General features: G+C 46.4%; 4 protein-coding genes across 4 annotated transcripts; 2 read left to right on the top strand and 2 right to left on the bottom strand.

Moving 5' to 3' along the window:
- LOC8058343 (beta-fructofuranosidase 1) lies at positions 858-5,887 on the bottom strand. The gene is made up of 7 exons (XM_002446812.2): positions 5,171-5,887; positions 5,010-5,018; positions 3,889-4,775; positions 2,136-2,297; positions 1,779-2,014; positions 1,574-1,661; positions 858-1,459 (listed from the first exon to the last, which is right to left on the bottom strand). Exons 1-7 carry the CDS (start codon positions 5,622-5,624, stop codon positions 1,256-1,258), a joined length of 2,040 nt encoding a protein of 679 aa, XP_002446857.1. The 5' UTR covers positions 5,625-5,887; the 3' UTR covers positions 858-1,255.
- Positions 11,487-14,405, top strand: LOC8058342 (bifunctional adenosine 5'-phosphosulfate phosphorylase/adenylylsulfatase HINT4). Its single transcript, XM_002448189.2, has 6 exons — positions 11,487-11,804; positions 11,903-11,949; positions 13,353-13,429; positions 13,553-13,619; positions 13,927-14,004; positions 14,078-14,405. The coding sequence occupies exons 1-6, from the start codon at positions 11,670-11,672 to the stop codon at positions 14,178-14,180; spliced, it is 507 nt and encodes a 168-aa protein (XP_002448234.1). The 5' UTR covers positions 11,487-11,669; the 3' UTR covers positions 14,181-14,405.
- LOC8083322 (probable aspartyl protease At4g16563) lies at positions 18,181-20,544 on the top strand. The gene has a single exon (XM_002448188.2). It carries the CDS (start codon positions 18,775-18,777, stop codon positions 20,299-20,301), a length of 1,527 nt encoding a protein of 508 aa, XP_002448233.1. The 5' UTR covers positions 18,181-18,774; the 3' UTR covers positions 20,302-20,544.
- LOC8058341 (peroxisomal membrane protein 11-4) lies at positions 23,136-24,257 on the bottom strand. The gene has a single exon (XM_002446811.2). The coding sequence runs from the start codon at positions 23,977-23,979 to the stop codon at positions 23,290-23,292; it is 690 nt and encodes a 229-aa protein (XP_002446856.1). The 5' UTR covers positions 23,980-24,257; the 3' UTR covers positions 23,136-23,289.

Raw genomic sequence — 27,046 nt, 5'->3', positions numbered from 1 at the left:
AAAAACCATATGCAAAGTCTATCTATTATCGCTAACAATTCTTAGTAAAGGCATTCAAGGTCGCATAACGGTGCAACTATTCTGGTAATACACACAATTTAGATCCTATTTGGATGCAACTATTTTTTAGAGTTTTGTAATAGTATCAAAGTTTTGAAAAATACATTAGTTTTAAAGGCTCATGAAGTGTTTGGATGGAACAAATTTTATAGTTTTGAAAACAATCATATTTACTAAAACTGTATTTTTCTGGAGTTTTTTTGAACTCCTGCAATGTAAAGTTCTTTTTCCTAAACTATGGTTTTACATGTATCTTGCTTTCAAAACTAAAGTTTCTTGATACTAGATATTTTAAAATAACAACAACCAAAGACGGGAGGAATTATTAACAGCGCATTTAGGGTTTTTAGAGCACCTTTAGATTTTTTAAATAGATCGCATTTAGATTTTTTTTTTTTTTGAGAATAAGATCGCATTTAGATGGACTCTTCAAACTTCACCAGGGCCGTTAACCAATTGATGGGCCATATTTATGATGGGCCGTCCATGTTTTTGCAGCTAAGGCCCATTTGTATGTAAACTTGATCTGGGGGGCCTAGGCCCCATCAAGAAAAGTTACCACACGAGGCCCGCCACTTCCAGGCAGAGGGGGAATAAAAGCACTGCAGGCAGTCAATTTAATCTTCACATCAAAACAGTTAAGTTGGGTGGAAATCTGAATTTCACCGAGTATTTGATGAACACATAATCGCAGTTTAAATATTGCAATTACTACTGATGACACAATTGACTGTTATCTCTTAATCTAATGACTATAACTGTTGTTCGAAAATTGCCATATTTTAGGCACCTGAATATAATAAGTCCCTTTATATATTCTTCATAGAAGCTCCTCTCCACACTAGTAGAAACAATAGTACATACAGTATACTTTTGCCCGTCATTCGTTTAATAAATGGTGGTCACAAAGATCACACTCTGCCTCTTTATCTTTCTTTAAAAAAAGCTGCCGAAAGCACTGACATATCATGTAAGAACTAAGTGGACATTTGCGCACGCCACACGTTCTAACATGGATGAGGGTCCTACACACAAGCTTTGTTCCCCTATGGGGTTTCATTGTGCTACTTGTGTACCATATAGTTCCACAAAATGTATAAGAAAAAAGGCAGCAAATAAATATAAATTAAACAATCACTACTCTACGAATGAGTTCATGGAAGCATGCAACTGTTTGCATTGCCTGTCACTTCGCTCATAGAGAACTCGCTTCATACGGCCGGATGTAGGCGGAGTTGAGCTGCCAGATCTTGACGGATTTTGCTTTGACGTGCACATCTGTGGCGTTGTTGAAGAGGAACACGCGGGCGGAGTCGTAGATGGCTCGTGTAGGGTACACGCGCGACGTGATGCACGTCCTTCCGCCTTGAGCAAAGCTCTCCACGATGGAGTGGTCAACCTGTACGTATGTGTGTGCATCATCAGAAGCAATGAGCATGCAGAGCGAAGAACGAGCTAGCTGCTAGGTATATATATACATTGGCATAACATTTTGAGCACTGTAAAAACTTACCAGTATTCTGACTGAAAGATTCTCCCCATCTAGCACAGGGACCAAGCTTCCGTATACTCTCTTAACCAGATCGTTCGCCTTGGATGCCCTAGTGGAAACAGAAGATTGACAAAGTACAATAATAAGCATCTCAAATTGCCTAGCTCAGAAATGACGCATGAATGCATGGTCATAAGATACACAGTAATATAGCTAGCTAGTATACCTGAGCTCGTCTTGGCAGAAGAACGTTTGGAGGCTGCCGTCCGTGCCCTTGACCAGGTAGAAGTACACGGCGGTCTGCTCGGACAAGTCCTCGTCCGCCAGCACGAGAAGGCCGAACGGGCCGAGCAGGCCCCGCCCCGCCGCGCCGGCGCTGGTGCTGCAGTTGAACGTCACGTCGGCCTCCGTCACGCCCTCCACGGCCGCCGCGTCCACCTCGAACACGGCCTCGATGTCCAACTGCACGCACACGCACACGATCGATATCAACTAGTAGAATTAATAAGTCAGGCAGCATGCAACGACGCGCGAGTTCGTTCGCTGTGCTGCGCCATCACGGGCCCGTGCGCGGCGTCGTCACCTGTGTCGCCTTGCCGACGTCGAGGGGCACGACCGATCCGCGGTGCAGCGCGACGTCGTCGAAGCGCTTGCCGCTCATCCGGAGGTTCTCCACCTCCACCACCGGCCACTGGAGAAGGTTGCTGCCCGTCTTCGTGTCCAGGAGGACCGTCCTGGGGATTGACTGCACGTGCACGGCATGGGAAAATTTAATAGGTGAATGTACGTGCTCGGTACTGTAATTATATGGCTCTCAAAATCCGGGTGCCCCGGTCATAATTCACGGCTCTCAAAAAAAAAAAAACTAAACGCTCAGAAAAGAGACCGTTAACCAGAATCTGTGTAAACGTACGTGACAACTGACAACTCCAAGAAGAGCATTATTACTAAACAGTGCAATAATAGCACTATGTCGATCGATTTTTTCAAAGATCAATTATTTGTATTGTATTCTACGTATCGCAACTGGTCAAAGCAGGACATGGAACCGATTATAGCCCAGATGTCAATGCGACCTCCACGTCTCTTCAACTGTGCGCTGAGACATGACATTCGTATCAAAATACACACTGGTAACGACAGCTCTACAACGATCTCCATGCCTGACAGGGGCCATTGAAAAAGTTTGAGTCCAAAATAAGAAAAAAAACCACGAGCGACGAACTCGATAATTGATGTATATATAATAATTCATCACGGTCAGCTAGCATCCTTTAGCGTCAAGTAAAACGCAAAGCTACACTGCGCCCCGTATGCAAACATCATTGGAGGCAGCAAGCAAGGCAAGAACCACACAGCTCTCTGGACTGTTTCCTCATTTGTCGTTGGACGGTTTTGACTACGGTGTACGTAGCATTAGACAAGACGCGCGCGGCGGCAATTCGCCATGCACATCTGAGGAGACAAGTCACGGTCGCACGCCTGCAGGAAATAATTTCGCTGATCCGCTTACGCCATCGCGTTCGTGTTCTCGCGTATCCGGCCAATTGGGGAGGCCAGGCGCCGGAGATCTTCGTTGGGACCTGATTTGTCTGGTCGGTTGCTTACGAGACGGCTGGAAGGAAGGATTAAACAATTCGGATCGTGCAACTCGTTTTTCCGGTTCGGATAAAATGGCCGTGCGAGGGCCCGGCCCCGCGTAAAGTGTTGTGCTTGGACCGTGTGCTCCTCTCGTTTTCCGTGTACTAGGCGGAAAGCAGCGTGACTCACGTGCTGGAGTTGGACACTTGGACGTGGAGGGGACGGGACGACAACGGACCGTACAGGGACATGTACAGGTGCATGTGAGGGTTGGACCTTCAGTTGGGATTCAGAGTCCTAGCAGGTGTTTGCATGGATCAAGCCACGCTCGTCTAGACGGTTCTTTAAGATTCTCTATGAGATTTCCATGTTTGTTGGATGATCATAATTTCCTTATCTTTTGCTGTACTAATTTTTTTCTTCCAAAAAAAAAACAAAGAAAAAAACAAGTCGACGAACCCTACCAGCCCGCTACCCCTACCGTTGTCTCCTTCAATCGGCTGTCAGAATTAATTGGTAGCACAACTGTCGTTTATACGCAACCCCCATTGCCCACCATAAACCAGCATAGCTAGTACATTATTACTATCGAGTTACGTTACGTGACACCATCGCGCGCCCATCACAAAAACCAACCCAGATTACCAAGTTAATTATGTTATCTGGACATTAATGATCCGGATGCATGTCAGTTGCCAGCCCAATGCCCAACCCAACCCAGCCCAGCCTCAAAAGGATCGGAACGAACGTCGTACCTGCACGGATGCCCAGCCCTTGAGGATGTCAGCGCGCTCGCTGTCGGTCTCGCCGACCCACCCCCAGAGCACCCGCCGGCGAAGCACGGGGTCGTAGAAGGTCTTGGACGCGTAGTACTTGCCGTAGTCGTACCGGAGTCCGATCCCGACGTCGTTCTCCGCGTCGTCGGGCGTCCACGTGTCCGTCGCCGGGTCGTAGGTGCCGATGGCGTAGTAGTCGTGCTTGTCGTCGTCGAGGCTGGCCTTGACCACGTGCTTCACGCCGGGCCCCGGCGGCACGGACGTCTCCAGCCCGTCCCCGTTGTTGGCCGCCACGGCCACCGGGTAGAAGTCGACGCACTCCCACATGCCGGTGCCGGGGACGACGTGCATCAGCGCCGGCACCGGGTCGTACCGCACGAAGTCCTCCGTCCGGTACACCAGCGCCAGGCCGGCGTGGTCCCGGTCCTTGGACCCGATGGCGACCCGCCACGCCTGCTTCGAATTCGTGTCGTCGTTGGCCGCCCGCCACGCCGTCGTCGGGTCGCGGAAGTCCGTCGCCCCGATGCCCGGCGGCGGCACCAGCACCGGGTTGGCGTCCGACTTGACCCACTCCCGCAGCAGCGGGTCCGACGCGTCGGCGGGCTCCGCGAGGTTCTGCACCTGCACCGACTCCGCCGTGGAGCCCGTGTAGAGCATGACGATCCGGCCGTCCGGGAGCCGCGTGGCGGATCCCGACCAGACGCCGTTGGCGTCGTACGGGTGATCCGGCACCATGGCCAGCGGTAGGTGCAGCCAGTGGAGGAGGTCGCGCGACACGGCGTGGCCCCAGGTGATGTTGCCCCACACCGCCGAGTCCGGGTTCCACTGGTAGAACAGGTGGTACCAGCCCTTGTGGTACAGAGGACCTGCGCGCAGGGAAGAAACGGCGCCGCGTGCCCAAAAAGAAAAAAAAAATGTCACGGTTAGTTCACCACATCAATGCACGAAAGCTAGCTAGCTGATGGGATAATATCTCTCAACCGATACGATCGTATCGTGCATTAATGCGACCCATGGAATGCTAGGAGCCACGCAGAAAAGCATGCCTGCCGAGCTCACACATGTGATGGATGATGGATCGATCGGAGTGAACAACTTACCGTTCGGATCTGGAGAAGCCGGTCGAGGAAGATGGCGGATCGGGGGCATCGGCATGTGCACGAGGCGTCCGTGACAGGAACGCGGAACGAAGTTAGAGCCAGATCGAGGAAAAAACACGATCGCGTGATCAGCGATGGATGGCGACGGGTCTAAAACTAACCGTTCATCCAGTTCTTGGGGGGCTGGAAATGGAACGCCGTGCGCTGCCACGCCAGCATCGCGTTGGTCCAGGAAAAGTCCTCGACCGCGCCGGCGCCGGCGCCGAGGAGCGGGGCCGTGGATTTCTCCGACACGCCCTCGGCCACGCCACGGGAGGCGGCCACCTCCTGCACGACGGCATGGCCGCCGCCGCCGCTGCCGCCCGCGGGAACGACGACGGCGACGCCCCCGGCCTGCCCGTCGTCGACGTGCTGCGACGCGAGGACGGTGACCGCAACGAGGACGAGCAGGAGCACGGCGGAGACGACGGCGGGGAGAACGGTCGTCGTCGCCGCCGGCGGCGGCGGCCGCTTCTGCCCTGCGCCGGCACGCCCCCGAGGGTCCGTCTCCGGGAGCAACGGTGTGCTCGCGCCCACGTCGTCCAACGTCGCCGGATCAGCAACGGCCGGGATCATGGCTGGCTAGCTGCCTCCGGAAACACCTGCAGAGGCTCTCTCTTGCTATCTAGGGTTCGAGCAATGGCAGACGAGGTCGAGGCACATGCACGGTGGCACAGCAGTCTTATGCTGTGGCTGGGCCGTGTTCATAGGTAAGTATGAACGAGAGAGAGAGGGAGGTGAACGTTGGAGCAGCGGAGCAGGCGCCAAGCGAGCAGTATTTATAGCCAAGCAGCTTTATTTGGAAGGACATAAGAAGCAGTTTGTTTGGCAATCATCGTCTTTCGCCTATTGTTTGGAAGCCAAGTGCAGCTACCGGACGTATCGGGAAGGAGAGGAAAAAGGAAACCGCGCGGGACCCATCTGCATCGGAACCAGCGGGTTGGTGTCGGGGAAATGCCATTGGCCGTCCAAGTGGATAGGAGGCCGAGTCAGCAAGACCACGGCCCGATTCATGTGGGTGGCGCCCTTGTAGTCTCGTTGAGAATTCAAAACTTTGTGCCCAAAGTCCATTTCAAGAGAGCACCAAGCTAGTTTTGCACAAGAGACGTGCGGAGTTTAGTAATCATATATACTCTCTCGGTTCTAAATTATAAGTTGTTTTAACTTTTCTCATATATCTATTTTACTATACATCTAGGTATAACAATATATCTAGATACATATTAAATAAAATAGATAAACCAAAAAATCAAAACGACTTATAATTTGGAACGGGGAAATATATATGAAATACGTTTTTATCTATATGTTCTAGATTTTTTTGTTGTGTTCAAGTGACATTTATTTTCATTATTGTTTAGCTACAAAAAAAAATTGTGAATTGTCACTTATAAGTTGTCCTTTTAATTGTACTACTTAGTTGTGTAAGATTTGTTCCCTCAAAATCCCAAAAAATTAGACACATTAAATGTAGCAAATAGCAATTATCTTATATTCTACTCCTGTACATACACAAAATTCATTTTCAGCTATACTATACAAATAAAAGGAAAGGAATGTGCAGGCGAACTCATTGGCAAGGACAACAGACATTTACTAATATTCCACACATAATATTTTTACAAATGCTACCTATGCGCACGAACAACAATTGATTAGTCAGGAAAAAATTGTAACACAAAGTGATATGGGGTACCACACTGTGATATTTTTATGATGCTTTGAAATTTGCCCTTAACGTTAGGTTCCACGGTTGGCTAGAAAGAGAAGCATTTCCATGATACATGCTGGCAATGATTTTCTGCAACCAAGTAGTGGATGTGGATTTATTTTGCTGCAATTCAATCCACCTCAATCAATATATATCGGGTTAGAAAAAATAACTAGTTCTTCACCCTAATCAATTTTGATACATGTGTGAAGTCCAAAAAGAATGGTTTAGCTTATATTTTGTTACGACGGTTATGGAAAGGTTATTTTATGAAGTCACCACAACCAGTGTGCCACTGTTAAGTGACGACAAATTAAAGATGGTAAAATGTCATTACAATCAATCTGCAAGCTATTAACAGAAGTAGCACATGCAGATTAGTACGGTTGAATATGACAAATTAGTGAACAACAAGCAGATGCAACCACCAAGGAGACCCCATAAATTCATTTGTCATTTATGGCCAGTTTGGCAGAGCTCCCCTCACACCTTCTTTGGACTTCGGAGTGGATTTTGTGGATCCTCGCAAAACACTTAACGCATCTTTAGACGTATGCATGGAGTATTAAATATAGACGAAAATAAAAACTAATTGCACAGTTTGGTCGAAATTGACAAGACGAATCTTTTAACCCTAGTTAGTCCATGATTGGATAATATTTGTCAAATACAAACGAAAGTGTCACTATTCATATTTTGCAAAAAGTTTTGGAAGTAAACAAGGCCTAGATTTCTAGTGAGGTGCTGACGAAAATCACTTCTCCTTGAACACTATGAACTAGAAGCTGAAAAAACACGCTCTCCACCACTTCTCACTCCTCTCCATCCATTTTCCACAAAAATCACTTCTGAATTGATTCTCACATGCTCCCAACCTTGATCCTCCACCAAAATAACTACTCCAGAGAATTAAGAAGTGAAGCTCAAGAACTAGAAATTTATTTCCACACACAACTTATTTAAACTTTCAATAAAGGGTCTAGACTAGTTTTAAAATTCAGCCCCTCCCCCCCCCCCTCTGCCCCCACCACGCGACCAACCGAATGGTAAAAGTTGTTGCTGAACTAAGTTTTTTTTTTTTTTTTTTGCTTCAATAGGCACATAGAAACTCAAGTTTGAGATTTTAACTTTCATCTTATGAAACTTAACCATGTAAGACAAAATTTCAACATGTAAATTACAACTTGTATTTAGGCCACGGTCACAACGTTGCATGCGCAAATAGGCACCACCGTACCCTCACGTAGCTAGGCAAAGATATAGCTACATCATGCAAAAGAAACTATGAGGTATATCGATCTATTTCATAGATGGACGAGTAGCAACTCTCTGAATTTCTAGCCAAGCATATATGGGGAAAACTCTTTTCATTCTGATAGCTACCGCTTACCATGTGCTCTCTATTTCATTTATTATTGATAATGTAGTTGTAGGTCTATAGTTCCACATGTTCCGCACGATGACTATATTTACACAATTAAATAGCAAGCTGCGCGTGACAAGCCATTGAAAACGATCGATTGTTACCTGCATTATTTGACTAAAAAATGGTCTATTATTTTTCTGAGGACAATTGGAGTGTCTTCTGCTGAAGGTTTCTTTCCGTATTATTACCAGTTGTGTCCTTCAGCTGGCAAGCGCGCATACATCGTGCTTCCTACTACCAACGTCGAGTTTGTGTGCTCCACTCCAAAGCAAAAGAAAAAATAAAATAAAAAGAGAGACGTCGTTTATGTGCCCGTTTGGCTATCTATAATCGGTGCAGATCAAGCAACTCGAGAACATGCTGTAGATCCGTTTACGATTTTTTAGGGCTATGGTCTTGTTTAGTTTAAAAAATTTGCAAAATGAACACTGTAACACTTTCGTTTGTATTTGATAAATATTATCTAATCATGAGTTAACTAGACTTTAAAGATTCGGCTCGCTAATTACAGATAAACTGTGTAATGCTCCATGCAATATGTGCCGCAAAATTCGATATAACGAAAAATCTAAAAAAACTTGCGAATTTTTTTGAGAACTAAACAAGATCTATACATATATGTATACGTATACTATACGTATATGATTGTGCTTGGCTAATGGCGCTACTACGTACGTACAATTTGCTAATGATTTAAATGTACGGACACTTGCGTAGAAGCTTGCGGCCATTCAGCCGTGCGGTCCTCGTGTCGTGGGATGGAGCGACAATTCTGCGAGTGTTGTTCATTTGTTTATTGAAAGTTTTTTCCAGCTAGTTCACCTCTAAAAACCAAAAACTTTTCGAGATTTCTCGTCACATCGAATCTTACGACACATGCATGAAGCACTAAATATAGACAAAAATAAAAATTAATTATACAGTTTACCTGTAAATCAAGAGACGAATCTGTTGAAGTCTAGTTAGTCTATAATTAGACAATAATTATCAAATAAAAATGAAAATGCTACCGTTCTAAAACCGAAAGGTTTTCGAAACTAAACAAGACCCTAGCTAGAGAGTTCTTCGCCAGCGGTGGAGATTGAGATGAAGAGAAGCTTAATTAGGAGACTAACCAGACCATTAAAAAAAAGATCAGCCGGTAGACCGAGAGTCTGGATCATCGAGCTACTAGCTAGCGCACGTGATCGATCGACCAAGCCGCGACTGGATCCGTCTAGCTGGAGAGCCAAATAAAGTTGGCATGGCCAAGTGCATTTCTTGCTACGTGGAGAGCTTCCCGGCCAAGTGCTCGAAAGTCGAAATGAATAGGAAATTTAATACGTCGACAGGGACATGATGGGGTGATGGACTGATTGCTGGGTAGGATGATGTGCAGTCGAGTAATAGTTTTAAAAAAAATTTGTAAAGTTTTTTAATTTCTCGTGACATCAAATTTTATGATATATACATAGAAAATTAAATATAAATTAAAAATAATTAATTATATAATTTATTTGTTATTTGTTAGACAAATTTTTAAGCTTAATTAATTCATAAGTAAATAATATTTATCAAATAGAAATAAAAAATACTAAAATATTTATTTTGCAAAACAATTTGGAACCAAACAAAGGCATTGATCCAACATTTTCAATACGATGCGTACGTGGGCCGGCCGCCCGGTCTCCTCCGATCCGGGCGTTCCGCGACGCGACCACCTTGCCGGTGGGCGGTGGTCTCGGCGGGGTGGCCGGTGGTGGCCAACGAATTGAACTTTCTGCAAGCCGCGCGCCCGGCCGATTACGCTGTTTCCCTTGATAGTTCCGTGCGCATCAGGCTGTACTGTGCCGCGAAAAGGACGAGGAACGGTTGTGTTGACAAAACGCTGTGGTATATATGTGGCCGGTGGATTTTCAGATCAGCCGACGAAGGTTCGTGCGCCGACGATGACAATGTTATGGAGTATACGCACACAAGTTAACTTTGTGTATTTGTGCTCGACGCGAGCTACGAGCTTAATTTCTTCTATGTTCATCTGACTTGTCTTCGCCAATGTACAGTATTTCATACATGATCGCAAGAATTCAAACATTTTTTATGCTCCAAACACGAAACATGCAACATGGCGCGCGTGCGCAAGAAATAAATCTACACAACCATGCACGAACAAGCTCAAGGAACCGTGTGGTCTCTGTGAATACCACCGCCGCCCATGACGACGCGTGGACACTGGACGTCTGCAACCTTTGGTCAAGTCTACATGTTACGAGTTGCACAAGGCCGTGTTGTTTAGTTACGAAATATTTTGCAAAATCGCTATAGTAAGTGTTTTGTTGGTATGTGACAAATATTGTCCAATCATAGACTAACTAGGCTCAAAAGATTCGTCTCGTATATTTCGACCAAACTGTGTAATTAGTTTTTATTTTTATCTATATTTAATACTTTACGTATGCGTCTAAAGATTCGATGTGACGGGAAATCTTAAAAAAATTTGTGTTTTGTAGTGGAAGTAAACAAGGCCCTAGGCGGAACACACAAAACAAGTTGACATGTCCCAAGTGGAAGGATAGGCACTGGACAATAGAAAAGTGAGAATAAAACCTTGATCGTCCTCTTCGTGGGCAACCGTCACACGAAAAGTTCCAAAAGCCAAGCAACGAGGTAAATAGGTACACTATAATCCGCCGTTTCTGGCGTGCACATCTTTAATTTTCCACCAATGCAACATCTGTATATACATATAGTATGTATTATGCATGACGTCGCCATTTTCCTCCATGTGGTTGAGCCGTATAGAGTATGGACCGACAAGGAGCCGTGTAGTACAGACCTCCTCACATCACATTCCACGCCCGACGTTCAAACCTGCCGGTCTCGTCAAGTTCTTGATAACTCGTGGTGGCTCACGGTTGCTGAAACTCCCGCGCCATGGAGCCGTACCTTGTTACGGCTAAGTTTCGTTGCGTGTCAAGTGGTGTAATCCTGTTCAATCCTCAGATACAAGTGAAAATAAAATTTGCCATTACATCCTACGTAATGGTGGCGTGGGAAGATTTCTCACTCCATCATCCTTAGCATTTATATATTCATCAACATTTAACAGTTATATACAGTATATGTTTATGCGGTTGACCAATACATTATACTACCAGTACCACAAAATGAGAGAAAATCAAGACCTTACTTACTGTTGTCAGAGCCTTAGAGGGCCTCAAGAGGCTGCTCATTGAGCCCAACCCAATAGCACTTAGTGGGCCTACGCCAGCTAGGCCCACCTAACTGCCGAACCGGCTGCAGTTCCTGGGCCATGGAATCACATACACGGCGAAACCAAAAGGAAACTAACTCCGACGACCGACACGACGGCGGCATCCCGGACCCCGAGCCGGCCGCCGCGTCCGGGAGCGTCGCTGTTGAATAGGTCAAGTCCACCCCGCGTCGGACGGAGTCCCGCTCCCACTCCCACCTTATCCCGAACCAACCCGCGAGGGGTTGCGCCATGAGGAAGACCTTCTGCTTCGGGGGCAGCCGCTTGGCCAGGAGGATGTCGGAGCGGGCGCCGATGGTCGACGGGTGCGTGTTCTGCGACATCGCCCGCCGCGGCCCCACCTCCACCACTGCTCTTCTCTACTCCGTTCCGTACCGCTGTCCCATGTACCTCCTCCGATCTAGTGCTGCTTTCGCTGCAGAAAAATATAAATCCTCTTTTGTTTTTTTTTTCCCTGTGTGCAGGATGACAAGGTCGTGGCCTTCCGCGACATCAACCCGTCGGCGTTCAGGTACTTGCTGAGGTGTTGTTGTTCGTTTGTGTAGCTCTCTGCTGCTTTGATTGGTCTAAATGTCGCGTTACGAGTCGTCGGACGAACTAGGGCGTGGGTTCATTTCGTCGACCTGGTGAGCATTGAAAGCAATGCGTTTTTTTTTTTTTTGTGTGTGGGGGAAAGGTGGAAGTATTGGATTGGAGCTTATTTTTCTGTGTGCTAGGCTGCTACGTTCTCTGCGTGTCTGTAATCCTTCACTTAATTCATTACCTTAAGCCCTTGTCGTTTTTCTAAGTATCACTGTGTGATCCTGAAGCTATTAGGCCTTCTTTAGTTCCCCAAAAATTTTGCAAAATTTTTCAGATTCCCCGTCACATCGAATCTTTAGACGTATGCATGAAGTATTAAATATAGATAAAAATAAAAACTAATTGCACAGTTTGGTCGGAATTGACGAGACGAATCTTTTGAGCCTAGTTAGTCCATGATTGGACAATATTTGTCAAATACAAACGAAATTGCTACAGTGCTCATTTTGCCAAAAATTTTGGAACTAAACAAGGCCGGGTTATCTGCAGCAATTTACTTTTTTCATAGACTACTATATGTCTTCATTGTTTTCAATAACTTTCACTGACCCTTTTTTTTTTGGCTGTTCCTTATGGGCTTATGGCGTATCAGCTGGCAGTACTTCTGCCTTCTCACCATCTGTACCAGTCTCACCTTAATTGTTATATAAGTTTGAGTATCCTGTCAAACACTAACTCCTAAGTGCTCCTTTGGACATTGGAGGGCTAGTAATGCTGAGGTGCTAAACGCAAGTTCATGTCCATGTATATGAACTTCTCTGTTCATGTGTGTAGAATCATCACATTTCCTTGCTAGAAGTTATCAGGAAAGGAATATGTGCACAAGAAAGTATCATACATTTTACAACATACTGTATATCTTTATAATTGTCTGTGCTAGTTTCTTGTAGCAATGGCATAGTTGGTTTACAATTGAAACATAATAATTTGTGATGGTACATGATGCCATGATGGTGATCAAACAGCATGATACATTGAAGTCTTCTTGTGGTTCTTGCTGGCTTTGTGTTTGATAAACATTAGACATGCTAGAGCAATTTTTCACATGATTTACTCATAGGGCTAAGCATGAGCTCGGTTCTCCTATTCACAGCCAAAAGAAATTATTGATTCATTATTACTGTTTTTGGTACCTCATTCTGCTTTGTTTTATCCTCGTTTTTTTTTTGTTCTTGTTCAGCTTCATCTCCAGCCTACCCCAACTTGCTTGGGACTATAAGGCTTTGTTGTTATATTATTTTTCTGAGAGCTTGTACTTCTACTGTTGTAAATGCCCAATTTATTTTCCTGGATATTTGTTTTGTGATTTATTATGCTGTGCGATATTTGTAGGCACTATCTTGTCATACCCATTGATCATATACCAACTGTAAATAGCCTCCATAAAACCAAAGATGATCACCAGTTAGGTGGGTACTCTCTGGCTTCTTTCATCATATAAACCTGGCTTGATGTTGCATTTCACTATGCATTGTAGTGCAAACCAGATTTGAAGAGTGAGCTGTTGCATTTATTTTATTGTTGTTTTTCAGTCAGTCACATGGTGAAGGTGGGGAAAGACTTGCTCAATCAAGATGCTCCCAATTCTGAGGAACACAGGTATTGCGAAAGCCCAAATGGAACATATATGATCGTTTGTGCTGCATACCTTCTCCAAAGCTGTCTCATACCCGGGCAGTATTTTTAATACTTCATATTCATACTTCCTCGTTCAAAATTGCAAGACGTTATGGCTTTTCTAGGTCATAGGTTTTGCTTCACACCTAGATATACATTATGCCTGGATACATAGAAAAGCTATGTATCTAAAAAGCTAGAACGACTTACAATTTGGAAAAGGGGGAGTCAAGATACTTATTCAACATTTTTGCTGTCATTTCTCTTACATATGTAGTCTGCGTTTTAGGTTTGGGTTCCATCAGCCCCCATTTAATAGTGTCAATCACCTTCATCTTCATTGCCTGGCACTTCCCTTTATGCCCAGGTAAGTAAGAGTGATACTTTGAATTAGAGCTTTAGTTGCCATCTAAAATCATTTGTGCTACTTCATGTGGCAGTTGGAGGCAAGTAAAATATACCCCTCTGGGACCTTTAGGGGGTTTTATCGAAGCTGAAAAGCTATTGGAAAGAATAAAACCAGAAGCGGAAGTATACAGTTAGCATTTATATTTTACTGATACTTGCTATCCCTGCTTATTTGCATTATTTTGTACTCTTATTTATGGGTCAATCACTGTTTGTACATTATGTGAGTATTTACTCTCTTCCCTCTTTTGTAACCATCAGTTGCCGCGCGTTGTGTATTGTAGTCACTGGTTGGACTTCTCTGATAATGTTGAACTAAATGAAACTAACCACTCTAGAAGTTACACTGAGCTTTCATTCCGTGGCTATGTATTCAAATTTAAATAAGTGCCCATCGCCCCAATATGCACGGGGAACTACTTGATGACTTCAGGTAAGAAATCATACCCTATCCTTTGTGCTTTAGGAACTGTAACTCAGTCAAATGGAATATAGATGCTGATTTGTTATTAAGTTAGGAAGTTAAGTATTACTTGGATGAAGAATGTGATAAAGAACTGCTAAGAAACAGACGTGCTATGAGCCTATGGTAGCACTGGTGCTAACTGTTAACTGGAGGTCTCTTTGATCAGCTCGCATATGTTGCTCAAAAAAAAAAAAGATCAGCTCGCATATGGCTGAACCTGAACTGCAGTTTCCTTTTGGGTACGACAGCCTCTATAGCATATAAAAAGGAGTGCAACCTACATTTGGATTTGGTTCATGGCATGTTGTTGCGTCATCACAGTTCGGTAGGTCGCGCTATTATCATATGATTGCTCCCAGTTAGCCATCACTATTATCATATGATTGTTCTCAGTTAGTCATCACTATTAGCCTGTGCACTTCGGCCCCTATCTGAATGCATTATTGGAAGTACCGGAGACCCTGTGACCACGGTGATAGGCACGGAAACCTGCACCCTGCAGCGATATTTGTGGAACTCTTATAGTTGTTTGCCCCGTTTTTTGATATCTTTTTATTGCATAATTGCCATAGTCCATTTGCTATTGTTCTAGAGTGTCTACGGCTACCTGCTACGGCTTGTGTTGTCCGGCTTCCAGAGTTGTGTACCACTGCGGCATGATGCCGTATGATTACTGCTAATATAATGTCTACTAGACCACTACAAATCATCTCGTTAGAAACATTAAAAAATATGTCATGTGCCAATTCTTAGGCCTTGTTTAGTTCACCCAAAAAACAAAAAGTTTTCAAAATTCACCATCACATCGAATCTTTCGGCACATGCATGAAGCATTAAATATAAACAAAAATAAAAAGTAATTGTACAGTTTACCTGTAAATCGCGAGACGAATCTTTTGATCTAGTTAGTTCATGATTGGAAAATATTTGCCACAAATAAACAAAAGTGCTACAGTAGCGAAATTTAAAATCTTGTTGCATCTAAACAAGGCCTTAGGTGCTATTTCCCTGGAAATAATGTGGCCGCCTGTACCTGCTTCCACCACCAGCAGGCAAGCAGGAAACCAGGTGATGATGATACTTTTGTATGGTAAAGTGATAGAACAATGGTTGATCCCTATATGATTGCAAGCAAACAAATACAAAATGACGGAGTGCCTCTTGCCTTCGCTTTATTCCAAAGCAAAATGCATGGCTTTAAAAAGCGTGCTGTTTTGCAAATCTTCTGTCGCAATTCAAAGTGCTCCAGCAAAATACCCATGAATTTTCAAGTCACTCTGTTGGAAGATTGCAGGCTCGGGTTTCTAATCATGGAAAATGCAATCAATAGCAGGCTTCACGTCCCATGAGCCAAATCCTCACACAATCTAACAGTGTTAAGGTAATGATAGCCCATATTGTGTGTTGTGCACTTCGGTTGCCTTCGCTCGTTTTCGGGCACGCAAAGTTGGACAATATTTGAAGTGACTATCTCGCCTCTTTGCCTCTGCCATTTGTCATGTTCAATCGTTCAAAGGCTCCTCGCAGTGGTTTGATCCTGGGAGAATCGTAGGCCGTCTAGTACGTATTTCCAGTCATACGTTGCCAGTGTGGGCTGAGTTTGCAGCAAAGCAAACCATGAAGCAGTTTACTTGGGCCTTGTTTACTTTCCAGAAAATTTTGCAAAATTTTTCATATTCCCCGTCACATCGAATCTTTAGACGTATATATGGAGTATTAAATATAGACGAAAATAAAAACTAATTACACAATTTGGTCGAAATTGACGAGACGAATCTTTTGAGCCTAGTTAGTGTATGATTGGACAATATTTGTCAAATACAAACGAAAATGCTACAGTGTCTATTTTGCAAAAAAATTTGGAACTAAACAAGGCCTTGGACACAGATAACCGCCCGTGTATTAAAAAAAAACGCCCTCGTCACCTTATGACGGCAGAGAGGACATGCAAAGCATGTCACGTGGCCACAAACATTCCTCGATATACACAGCACGTCTCACGGCTTGCGTTGTTGCGTTTTTGGCCTTGTGAAATTTTTTTCAGATTTTCCGTCACATCAAATCTTTAGACGTATGCATGGAGTATTAAATATAGATGAAAATAAAAACTAATTGTACAGTTTGGTCGAAATTGACGAGACGAATCTTTTAAGTCTAGTTAGTCCATGATTGGATATTCTTTGTCAAATACAAACGAAAGTGCTACAGTGTCGATTTTGCAAAAACTTTTTTGAATCGTGAGCAGTCGGACAACTCCTTTTCTGTAGGGTTTTCCAGCTGCTTTCGGCTTTTGCATTCTCACGGCTCTGTCGAGTGTGTACCAACGGACAACAGAGTACCAGGCTCAGGCTCTAGGCAAGCGCCCATCGGCCGGGTCCCCCGAGGCCCGAGCACGGGCCACGCCATACGGCAGCACTTGGCCAGCTATCCACAGCTGTTCTCCTCCGGCCGGCGTACGGTCCCGTACCTATCCATCATCACGTCATATCGTGCAGAGGCAGGGGCAGGGCACCCGACGCAGACTTGCAGAGCCGCTCGGCCGCTCGCGCTTTCGTCCCTGCCCGCGGTGCTGCCCCCCTCGGCCCCGCACCACCGCGCCCGCGCCCGCCGCCGTATGTGAGTGCTTGTCGTTGTGGCAATGGCATGGGAATCCGAGACACGAGACGCGACGACGGAGGAGGAAGATGACAACGGCCTCGCTGTCTCTCGCGTTGTTGCCTGTACAGTACGTACATGCGGACCCCCTGGTCCCTACAGAAGCCTCCCGAGTCCCTCTCCGTCCCCGTATACCGTATCAGCTAGTTGCACGAACGCTCGTCTTCTTGTGCCGCGATTCGACGAATGGAATCGACTCGGCGTTTCGCAGGGCCAGTGAACGCGATTTCAAATTCGAATCCATATTATGATATCTCTGGGGGCGAGTCTGAGAGAGCAGTCGTTAGCTTGCGAGACAGGCAGGAAAGGATGCAACGGCCCTGCATTAACCTCTCGTCTCGTATAGTTTACGTTACGAGTTGTTTTGTACCGCTACAAAGGATGATGTCCGTAATGTACCTTGCGGAATGCGTATTTCGAACGTGACGCGTACATTGCTACAGTAGAGGAGCGCACCAGAACAGGGACAGGACACGCTCCCCAGGCAAGATTTCTTTTTTGTTTTTCATGTAGTACGCCTTGACAACATGTAGAACTGCAAAAACCTTGCGCGATACTGTATTTGGTTGGCGCACCGGCCGGTTCCAGCTCACTGTGATCACGATAACGTTGCCATGATGGCGCCTAATAATTCACGGGAACTGATGAGGCGAAAGATCAGTCGAACTAATCCACTTCGGTGGGCCCCCCATTGAGGTCCTTTCGGGTCTTGCATAGTATCTCTTTTGTTTGGCTTGCGGCTTTGCATCGTCGTGTACGGTAGCCCCATTGCCCCAACGTATTTTCCTCGGAAAAGTGAAGAAAGTATGGGGTTCACCAAAAAGCACGGGTAATCTAGTCACTATCTCTATGGCTCTATACAAATGCAATGCACGGGTCCTCCTGAAATTTATGAGGTGGCCTTTAGTTTGATGTACATGTACTGTACGTATGTTGTAACAGCTTTCTCTACTTTAATCAAATGTGCATAGCTGTCCTTGCCCTCGATGTAGTGACGTACTAGGAACTAGTATACCATAACAGAAGTACGTACGGAGTAGAGCATCGTGCATTCGTGCAAATAACTGCGCTGAACAAAGTGAAAAAAAAAAGCAGAAATATTCATGCGTGCAGGTTTTCCTTTCTGGAACTCATCATGCATGCAAGTACAGGCGGTCGCCCACGAGATGATGAATTGACGAGAACTGAATGACCCCCCGTGTCGCGGAGGTCAACCAGCCGGTGGCTGGCAGTCTGCACAGCAATTGGAGGATCCGCTCCCGTCCCGGACCTCCGGCTCCGCGGACTGCCCGACCACCGCGCTTCCAGGTCAGCTCCACCGCTTCAGGCACAGCCACGCCCGCGAGGCCGCGACCTTGATCCGCCTTTGTCCACACACGTCAAAACCAAGCGGCCGCCGCGCCTGCGTGGCCCTCCATGCACCGTCCCCGGCCGCACGGACACGGACCGCGCCAGCCCACCGTGGCGCGCCATAAGATTCTCCAACCGGCCCCAGTCCCTCCCGCCGCACCGTCTCGACGCTTCAAAAACCCCCGCTAAACCTCCCGAGTCCACCGTCTGCCACGCCCAAAAACACAGAGGATTTTCACACGCGAAAGCGCCACAGCCATGCGCCTCCTCTGCTGCTTGGTCGCTCTCCTCGCCCTCGCTCTCCAACACCAATGCCACGGCCTACTCCTCCTGCCGCTCACCAACACGCTCATCTCCTCGCTTCGCGGGGCCAATGACACCACCACCACGCCCATCCACCACCTCCTCCGCTCCTCGTCGCTCCGCTCGGCCGCGCGCCACGGCCGCCACCGCGCGCGCAGGAGCGCTCCACCGCCGCCGCCCGGTCCCGGACGACGCCACCGCCAGCTCTCGCTCCCGCTCTCCCCGGGCAGCGACTACACGCTGTCCCTGTCCGTGGGGCCGGCGTCCGCCGCGGCGCCGGTGTCGCTCTTCCTCGACACCGGCAGCGACCTCGTCTGGTTCCCCTGCGCCCCCTTCACCTGCATGCTCTGCGAGGGCAAGCCCACGCCGTCTGGCGGCCACTCCTCGAGCGCGCCGCTGCCGCTGCCGCCGCCGCCGGACTCCCGCCGCGTCCCCTGCGCGTCGCCGCTCTGCTCCGCGGCGCACGCCTCGGCGCCGCCGTCGGACCTCTGCGCCGCGGCGGGGTGCCCGCTGGAGGACATCGAGACGGGCTCGTGCCGCGGCGCGTCCCACGCGTGCCCGCCGCTGTACTACGCGTACGGGGACGGCAGCCTCGTGGCGCACCTGAGGCGCGGCCGCGTCGGGCTGGGCGCGTCCGTGGCCGTCGACAACTTCACCTTCGCGTGCGCGCACACGGCCCTGGGCGAGCCTGTCGGGGTGGCGGGGTTCGGCCGCGGCCCGCTCTCGCTGCCCGGCCAGCTCGCTCCGCAGCTCTCCGGCAGGTTCTCCTACTGCCTCGTGTCCCACTCCTTCCGCGCCGACCGGCTCATCCGGCCTAGCCCCCTCATCCTGGGCCGCAGCCCAGACGCCGCCGCCGAGACGGGCGGCTTCGTGTACACGCCGCTGCTCCACAACCCGAAGCACCCGTACTTCTACTCGGTGGCGCTGGAGGCTGTCTCGGTAGGCGCGACGAGGATCCAGGCCCGTCCGGAGCTCGCGCGCGTGGACCGCGCCGGGAACGGCGGGATGGTGGTGGACTCGGGGACGACCTTCACCATGCTGCCCAACGAGACGTACGCGCGGGTGGCCGAGGCGTTCGCCCGCGCCATGGCCGCGGCGGGGTTCGCGCGCGCGGAGCGCGCCGAGGAACAGACGGGGCTCACGCCCTGCTACCACTACGCCGCGTCGGACCGCGGCGTGCCGCCGCTGGCGCTGCACTTCCGGGGCAATGCCACGGTGGCGCTGCCCCGGAGGAACTACTTCATGGGGTTCAAGAGCGAGGAGGAGGCAGGCGGGGCCGGGAGGAAGGACGACGTGGGGTGCCTCATGCTGATGAACGGCGGGGACGTGTCCGGTGAGGACGGTGGTGATGATGGGCCCGCCGGCACGCTGGGCAACTTCCAGCAGCAGGGGTTCGAGGTGGTGTACGACGTCGACGCCGGCCGAGTCGGGTTCGCACGCCGCCGGTGCACTGAACTGTGGGACTCGCTGTCTCGCCGGTGATGCTTCCACGTACTCGATCTCCACTTGTATTGTATCATCACCCAGTCACCCCCAGACGTAGCTTAGCATGTGCTGGTTTGTGCTTGTACAGAGCCACTGCCGCCGCGTGTGTTTAGTTGTATGTTTATAGATAGGCATCTCGCTTTCTTTGTAGTTTTTGTAATGTTGTATCTTCTTCGGTCTAATCATGTCGTTCTTGTTGTAAATGAGACGAAATCGTTATAGCCCAGTATTTTCAATTTATATGTCGTGCGCTGTGGGAACCTGTGTTCTTGCCAAGATCGAAAAGGACTCCACGGGTTGCTAGCAACAGGGAGACAGCAGTAAACAGAGGGGAAGCTTTGGCGCATTTGACGAATCATTGTCCTGCTGATGCTGTTGCTAGTTCCGTTTCCAAATTCCGAGATCTGCCTGTCCCACGAGGGAGAGCAATCGCATTCGAAATCGCACGGCACCTTGCTGCAGCTCTAAACATAAAACACCGATGCAGGTCTAAACAAAAGAAACACCTTGTCGAATGTTGATTGCTGTTGCACAGGAAGCTAGTGGATTTGTCAAAGCTGGAGTCATTGGAAAAATGTTAGGATATCCTGCACAGAATTTGCAGTCGAGCAAGGCGGGTCTCGTTTAGTTCCCAAAATTTTTTAGTTTTAACTATTTCAACACTTTCATTTGTATTTAATAATTATTATTTAATTATAGACTAAATTTAAAAAATTTGTCTCACAGATTATAAATAAACTGTGTGATTGGTTTTGTCTCACAGATTATAAATTTGATATGATACAGTTTATAAAAGTTTGATATGACAGAAAATTTTAAAATTTTTAGGAAAAAACAGGCCGCAGTAGCAGGCAGGTTTTGCTTCGAGCAAAATGATGGACGATGGCTGCGGCGTAGGAGTACGGACCTTGGAGGACCACGGAGTGGCTGCGCACGTGTGGAGTGGTGAGCCGAGCATGAGCTGGCGGCCTTTGTCTCCTGCTGGAAAGGCAGGGCGAGGTTCAATGTGCTATAGAATTTGCACGGTCCACGTGCGTCAGAAACGTCTGGAGGTGTCCCAAGCTTTAATGCTCAATCAGCAAAATAATGTGGATTTTGTCATAGAGTCTAAAGTTATTTATTACCTCAAACAATATGGATTTAGAGTCTAAATAAGACTTGGAGTCTTATTTTTTCTACCTCTTTCTTCAATAAATATACTACCACATCAGCAAAATACTATAAATAATATGTAATTAATTGCCTTGGACTCTATGATAGAGTCTTGCATTGTGAGTGCCCTAATGATTGTAAATTCGTGGATACGGAAGGCTCTGGTTGGGTTAGCCTAATGACTGGTGTCCGGACCAGCTTTAAGCCTTTGATTAACTCATGCTCAAAAGTCTCTCATCATCTGCATGGCTAGGCTGGATAAACAAGCAAAGGGGGAGCCGTGCTATGGCTTTGGTCGGTCAGGTGATGAAAATGGATGTGGATGCTGACAGGATATTAGGCTAGTCTCAGTAGGGGTTTTACTAGGATGTCGTGCACATTTATTAGAGCGCCATGTCAGTAAAATTGTATTTTTTGCATGAAACGAAGAGGAGAGAGAAGAATGTAGTTTCACCGTGGTGAAACTCCGTGGACGTTGTTTTCCACGCGGTGAAATGGGATGAAATCCCCACTGAAGGCTAAATCGTTTCACCATCTTGTATGTGATCCAATCATTTTGCAGTAATTAAATGCTTTGCCTAGCCTAGGAAACATCAAGATGATATTCATACATTGTGGAGGTTGTTTCATTATTCGTTTCATTGATGCTTTATCAGCGGATTTGTTTTGGAAACAGTGTATTGAAACGAGCCACTGACACTGACCTTACACACGGAGTACAGTATTTAGCAAACTGCACCCCAGTGACCCGAGTCCCGAGCATCCCTACTCTTAGGCCTTGTTTAGTTCACTCCAAAAACCAAAATCTTTTCAAGATTTCCCGTCACATCGAATCTTACGTCACATGCATAGAGTATTTAATATAGACGAAAATAAAAACTAATTGTACAGTTTACTTGTAAATCACGAGATGAATCTGTTAAGCCTAGTTACTCTATGATTGGATAATGTTTGTCAAATAAAAACGAAAGTGCTACAGTTCCGAAAACTTTTCAGTTTTCGGAACTAAACAAGGCCTTATCTCCATTGTCTTATCTCCATTGTGCTGGTCTCTACCGAGGGGTCAGTGCCAGGATATTACAAGCAAACAGCAATCCAACTTGTCTCTCATTTGCTAAAAGAAAAACAAAAGAATAAAAGCTTGCCTCTCGTTTGAGGCCTTGTTTAGTTGATAAAAATTTTGGATTTTGAATAATATAGCACTTTCGTTTTTATTTGATAAATATTGTCCAATCATGGACTAACTAGACTAAGAAAATTAGTCTCGCAAATTACAGATAAACTGTATAATTAGTTTTTGTTTTCGTATAAATTTAATACTTCATGCATTTGCCACAAGATTCAATATGACGGGGAATTTTGAATTTCTTTTAGGAATTAAACAAGCCTTAGCTTGCTAAAATCCAGCCGGTGCACTGTTCTTCACCGGTGAGCCTGGATGTCCGCCAGGGAGCAGTTGAAGTTTCAAGTTTGCATTACGCCTGGCGCCGGTATGGCCAGCCTGGCAGCGCACTGCACTCGCGTTCACGTCCAGCCGCCAAAATGCATTCAGACGACTGCAGTAAGGCGATCAGAGAATGACCCACCGGAGGAGGATTAGGAAGAACGAGGGATGATGTTCGCAAATGCATTTCACCATTTTCAAATGCAATGTTAGTGAATCCCGTCACGCTCCTGAATGCACTATTAACGCTATGTTAATAATTTATTATTTCGATATTCCATTGGAGCATATAACAATTTACATGGTTCTACTATCTTTCATGACTTCATGAGTATGCCAGCTTAGCGAAATAGTAAGAAAAACATGCACATGGGCTGACCCGGCCCAGCTCACGAGGGCCAGTTTCTGTACCAGCCGGCCCACGCTGAGACGAGGCCGCTAATCCCCAGCGTGACGGCGTGGTTGCAGAACGGGTTGGGATCGGTTTCCGCGATGCAGATGATGAAGTCGGCGGCGTTGGCCGCCGTCGCCATGAGCCGCATCACCCTGTCCACCCGGATCCTCCGCACCTCCTTCTCCGCGTCCTCGCCGCCGTCCTTCTCCTTCAACAGCTTCCTCTCCCGCCGCAGGCCCCGCCTGATCATGATGAGATCCATGGCGACGAAGAAGACGTAGCCGACGGCCTCGCCGAAGGCCGACACGTAGCTGGCCCGGGGAGCTATCCAGGGATCGAGGACGCCCACGCGGGACAGCCACGTGAAGTGGTCGAAGAAGAAGTAGACCATCTCGCCGGCGTTGGCCAGCACGGCGAGCGCGCCGAACTCGTCCCCCGGCGGCGGCGGGCCCCGGCGCAGCGCGTTGAAGCCCGTCAGGAACCGGCCCGACCGGAACGCCTTGCGGCTCAGCCCGGACGCCGTCTCCCAGCTCTTGGCGCGCCTGGCGAGCTCCGGGAGGGAGGACGACTCGGCGCCCCAGTGCGCCAGCTTGGACACGTACTGGAACGTCTTCACCAGCTTGTCGATGCCATCGCGCTTCGCCAGGAACACCACCAGCTTGTCGAGCGTGTCGCCGGTGCCCATGTCTGGCGCGCGACGCGATGGCTAGACGAGCAGTAGACGCTGCGTGGGGCTTGGCGAGAAGCAAGACGACAACGCGTGCGCATACAAGCGTGAGGGTGAGGCGGGAGTGGGAAAATGGGCGTGTGGTTTGGCTTCGGATAGAGCTAGGCCCTTGACGGGTACTTGGCCAGGATGCTCCAGAGTCCAGAAGTGTTGTTTTGTGGTGGTGATGAGGATTGAGAGGGGATGAGGAGCGGGGACTGGGGAGCCATGTAGCAGGAAAGCTCCCCTCATCTTTGTCTCCTTTCTTGATTGGTGATTGGTTTTGTTGCCAGCAAATTTTGGAATGAATGTAGCTGTGGCGGCAGAGTATCCCCTACGACTGGCAGCAGCCGACAGCCAGATTCCAGAATCTGTAGGAAATTTGGGATCTGCCTTTTCAGGTCCAAAATATTGTTCTCTTGACGGCCGCATGCATCAGACACAAGGAAAAACAACTTTCCATCGCTCCCATACAAGGAAAATGAAGTCCAGTCCATGAAACACCGAAGACAATGGCAGCCATTTTTTTTATCTGGATTCTAAGGATCTCATGGAATCCAAACGCAGACATCTTGATCACTGTGGAGTGTGGAGATTCTTCTGTATCAATAGGTTCAAATGCCTTTAGTTGCCAAGAAGGTTCATTCTTCACCTTGTGCAACATCTTGATCACTGTGGAGATTCTTCTGTATCAACTCTATCAATAGGTTCAACAACACCTGTCGTCTTGATTATGCTGGCATCATCCTTTGCACAGGCCTATGGAAGGGGGATTTTCGTGCATCGTAGCACAAGATTTTCAAAATGGTCTGATCGCAAGGTGTTAAGTAAAGAGACCTTGGCAAATTAAGTCTCTTCTCTAAACTTTAGAGCACTTTCATGAAACCTCCTCTGTAGTAGGCCTCTGCAGGGATAAATATGCTAGCTTAAAAACAAAATGTTCAACTCAAGAAGAAAATGTCGTGTTAGCCTGCCATTTGGGCTGTTACCGTAGCTACAATGGAAATCAACGGCGACAAAGGCAACGGATCTAGTGCAAACTTATCTCCCGTGCAATCTGTGCAAACTCTAATTTAGACCGCAAGATGTTGATCCAAAGGGGCGCATGAGAGAGGTGGAATGAGGGATTTGTAAAAGTGTGATTAAGAACGGGTGGTTAAGTGCAAAATTACCCAATCTCTCCGCGCCTCTTGGATCAACATCCTGTGTCCAGATTAGAGTTTGCACGGGAGATGAGTTTGTACTAGATCCATTGCCTTTTAAATGTGTGTTCCAATTAATTATTTTTTATTTCACACAAATATGTCATGAGAATTTTTCTCCTGAATTTGTAATATTTTTTTTCTTGTGATGTTGGGAGATATTTTTCTCATGAAGTTGGAATAAATCTCTCTTAAACAAACATTTTGGTCATAATGCTGGAACATTTTCTTATGGAGGAGTTGTAACATGTTTGTAGTGGCAACTCATCTCCCGTGCAACTCATTTTCTAGTGAACGGATCTAGTGCAAACTCATCTCCCGTGCAAAATGTGCAAACTCTAATCTGGACCACGGGATGTTGATCCAAGGGGCGCGGAGAGATTGAGTAATTTTACACTTAACCGCCCGTTCTTAATCACACTTTTACAAATCCCTCCTTCCACCTCTCTCATGCGCCCCCTTGGATCAACATTCTGCGGTCCAGATTAGAGTTTGCACAGTTTACACGGGAGATGAGTTTGCACTAGATCCGTTAACCATTTAAAAACATCGATAACAAATTTATCTAGGCCAATGAGAAAATAGAAAAAAAAGGCTTAGCTAGTGGATAAACCGTGAAAAGAAGCTAGCTAAAATTATTTTAGCTACTCTTAGATGACTAAGGGGACTAAATTATTTTAACTTTTTTTATTTAGTGTGTTTGAAAGTTTAGCTATTAAAATAACTAAAATTTAGTTAGCTAAAATTTATTAAGGGAACTAAATTTTGATGGGCCGCTCTCGTATCGAACTAGCAGAAAGAAGAAGAAAGAAGGAAAAAGTCTAGTTTAGATCCCTCAACTTTCGCGAAAGTTGGATTTTCATCCCTGAACTCTAAAACCGGACAAAATACATCCCTCAACTTTTAAACCATGCACATTGCATCCTTGACCTGGTTTTGAAAGCGGTTTTACCTTTTTCTTTTTATTTATTTTGGTTGATTTTTTTTTTGAAAAATCATAGTAAATCACATAAAAATCATAAAATAGAAAACTCAATTTGTTGGACTTCAGATCAGTAGATCTACACATTGAATATATAATATAGTATGTTCTAGTACAAATTTTTTTGATACATCTTTAGATCTATGTTTTTCTGTAATTAATTAGACTAATTATAGCTACATTTTCTATGGTCTAATTGTGATGAAATTTATATAGTGAGCTAATTATTCTATGTTTGAGTTATAGTAAAAATATTGAATCATGTATTACTTAGTTATATATTTATTTAAGTTTATGCTTGTTAAATTATAATAAATCTATAACTAAGTTATACATGATCTAATGAGTATGAATTTTTTTACCATAGTTTAAACATATAATAATTAGTCTAACATAAAAAATTCACCACAATTGGACCATACAAACTATAGCTATGAATTATTCTAATTAATTATAGAAAAAACAATTCTAAAGCTACAATAAAAATTTTGTACTAAAGCATACTATATTATATGTTCACTATGTAGATCTACTTATCTGGAGTCCAACAAAATCAGATTTACTATTTTATGAATTTTATGTGATTTACTATAATTTTACAAATATTCAGCCAAAATAAATAAAAATGAAAAAGATAAAACTGCCTTCAAAACCGCTCATAACCATGTCAGGGACGTAATATGCATGGTTTCAAAAATTGAGGGATGTATTTTACCCGGTTTTAAAGTTTAGGGATGAAAAACAGACTTTTGCGAAAGTTGAGGGACCTAAAGTGGACTTCTTCCAAGAAAGAATGAACCAGTTTCATGGGCCGCTCTCGTATCGAACTAGCAGAAAAAAGAAGAAGAGAAAATAGGCCCGT

Source organism: Sorghum bicolor, chromosome 6 (genome assembly GCF_000003195.3).
Source record: "Sorghum bicolor cultivar BTx623 chromosome 6, Sorghum_bicolor_NCBIv3, whole genome shotgun sequence".
Taxonomy (NCBI): Eukaryota; Viridiplantae; Streptophyta; class Magnoliopsida; order Poales; family Poaceae; genus Sorghum; species Sorghum bicolor.
This window is presented reverse-complemented; position numbering and strand designations above follow the sequence as displayed.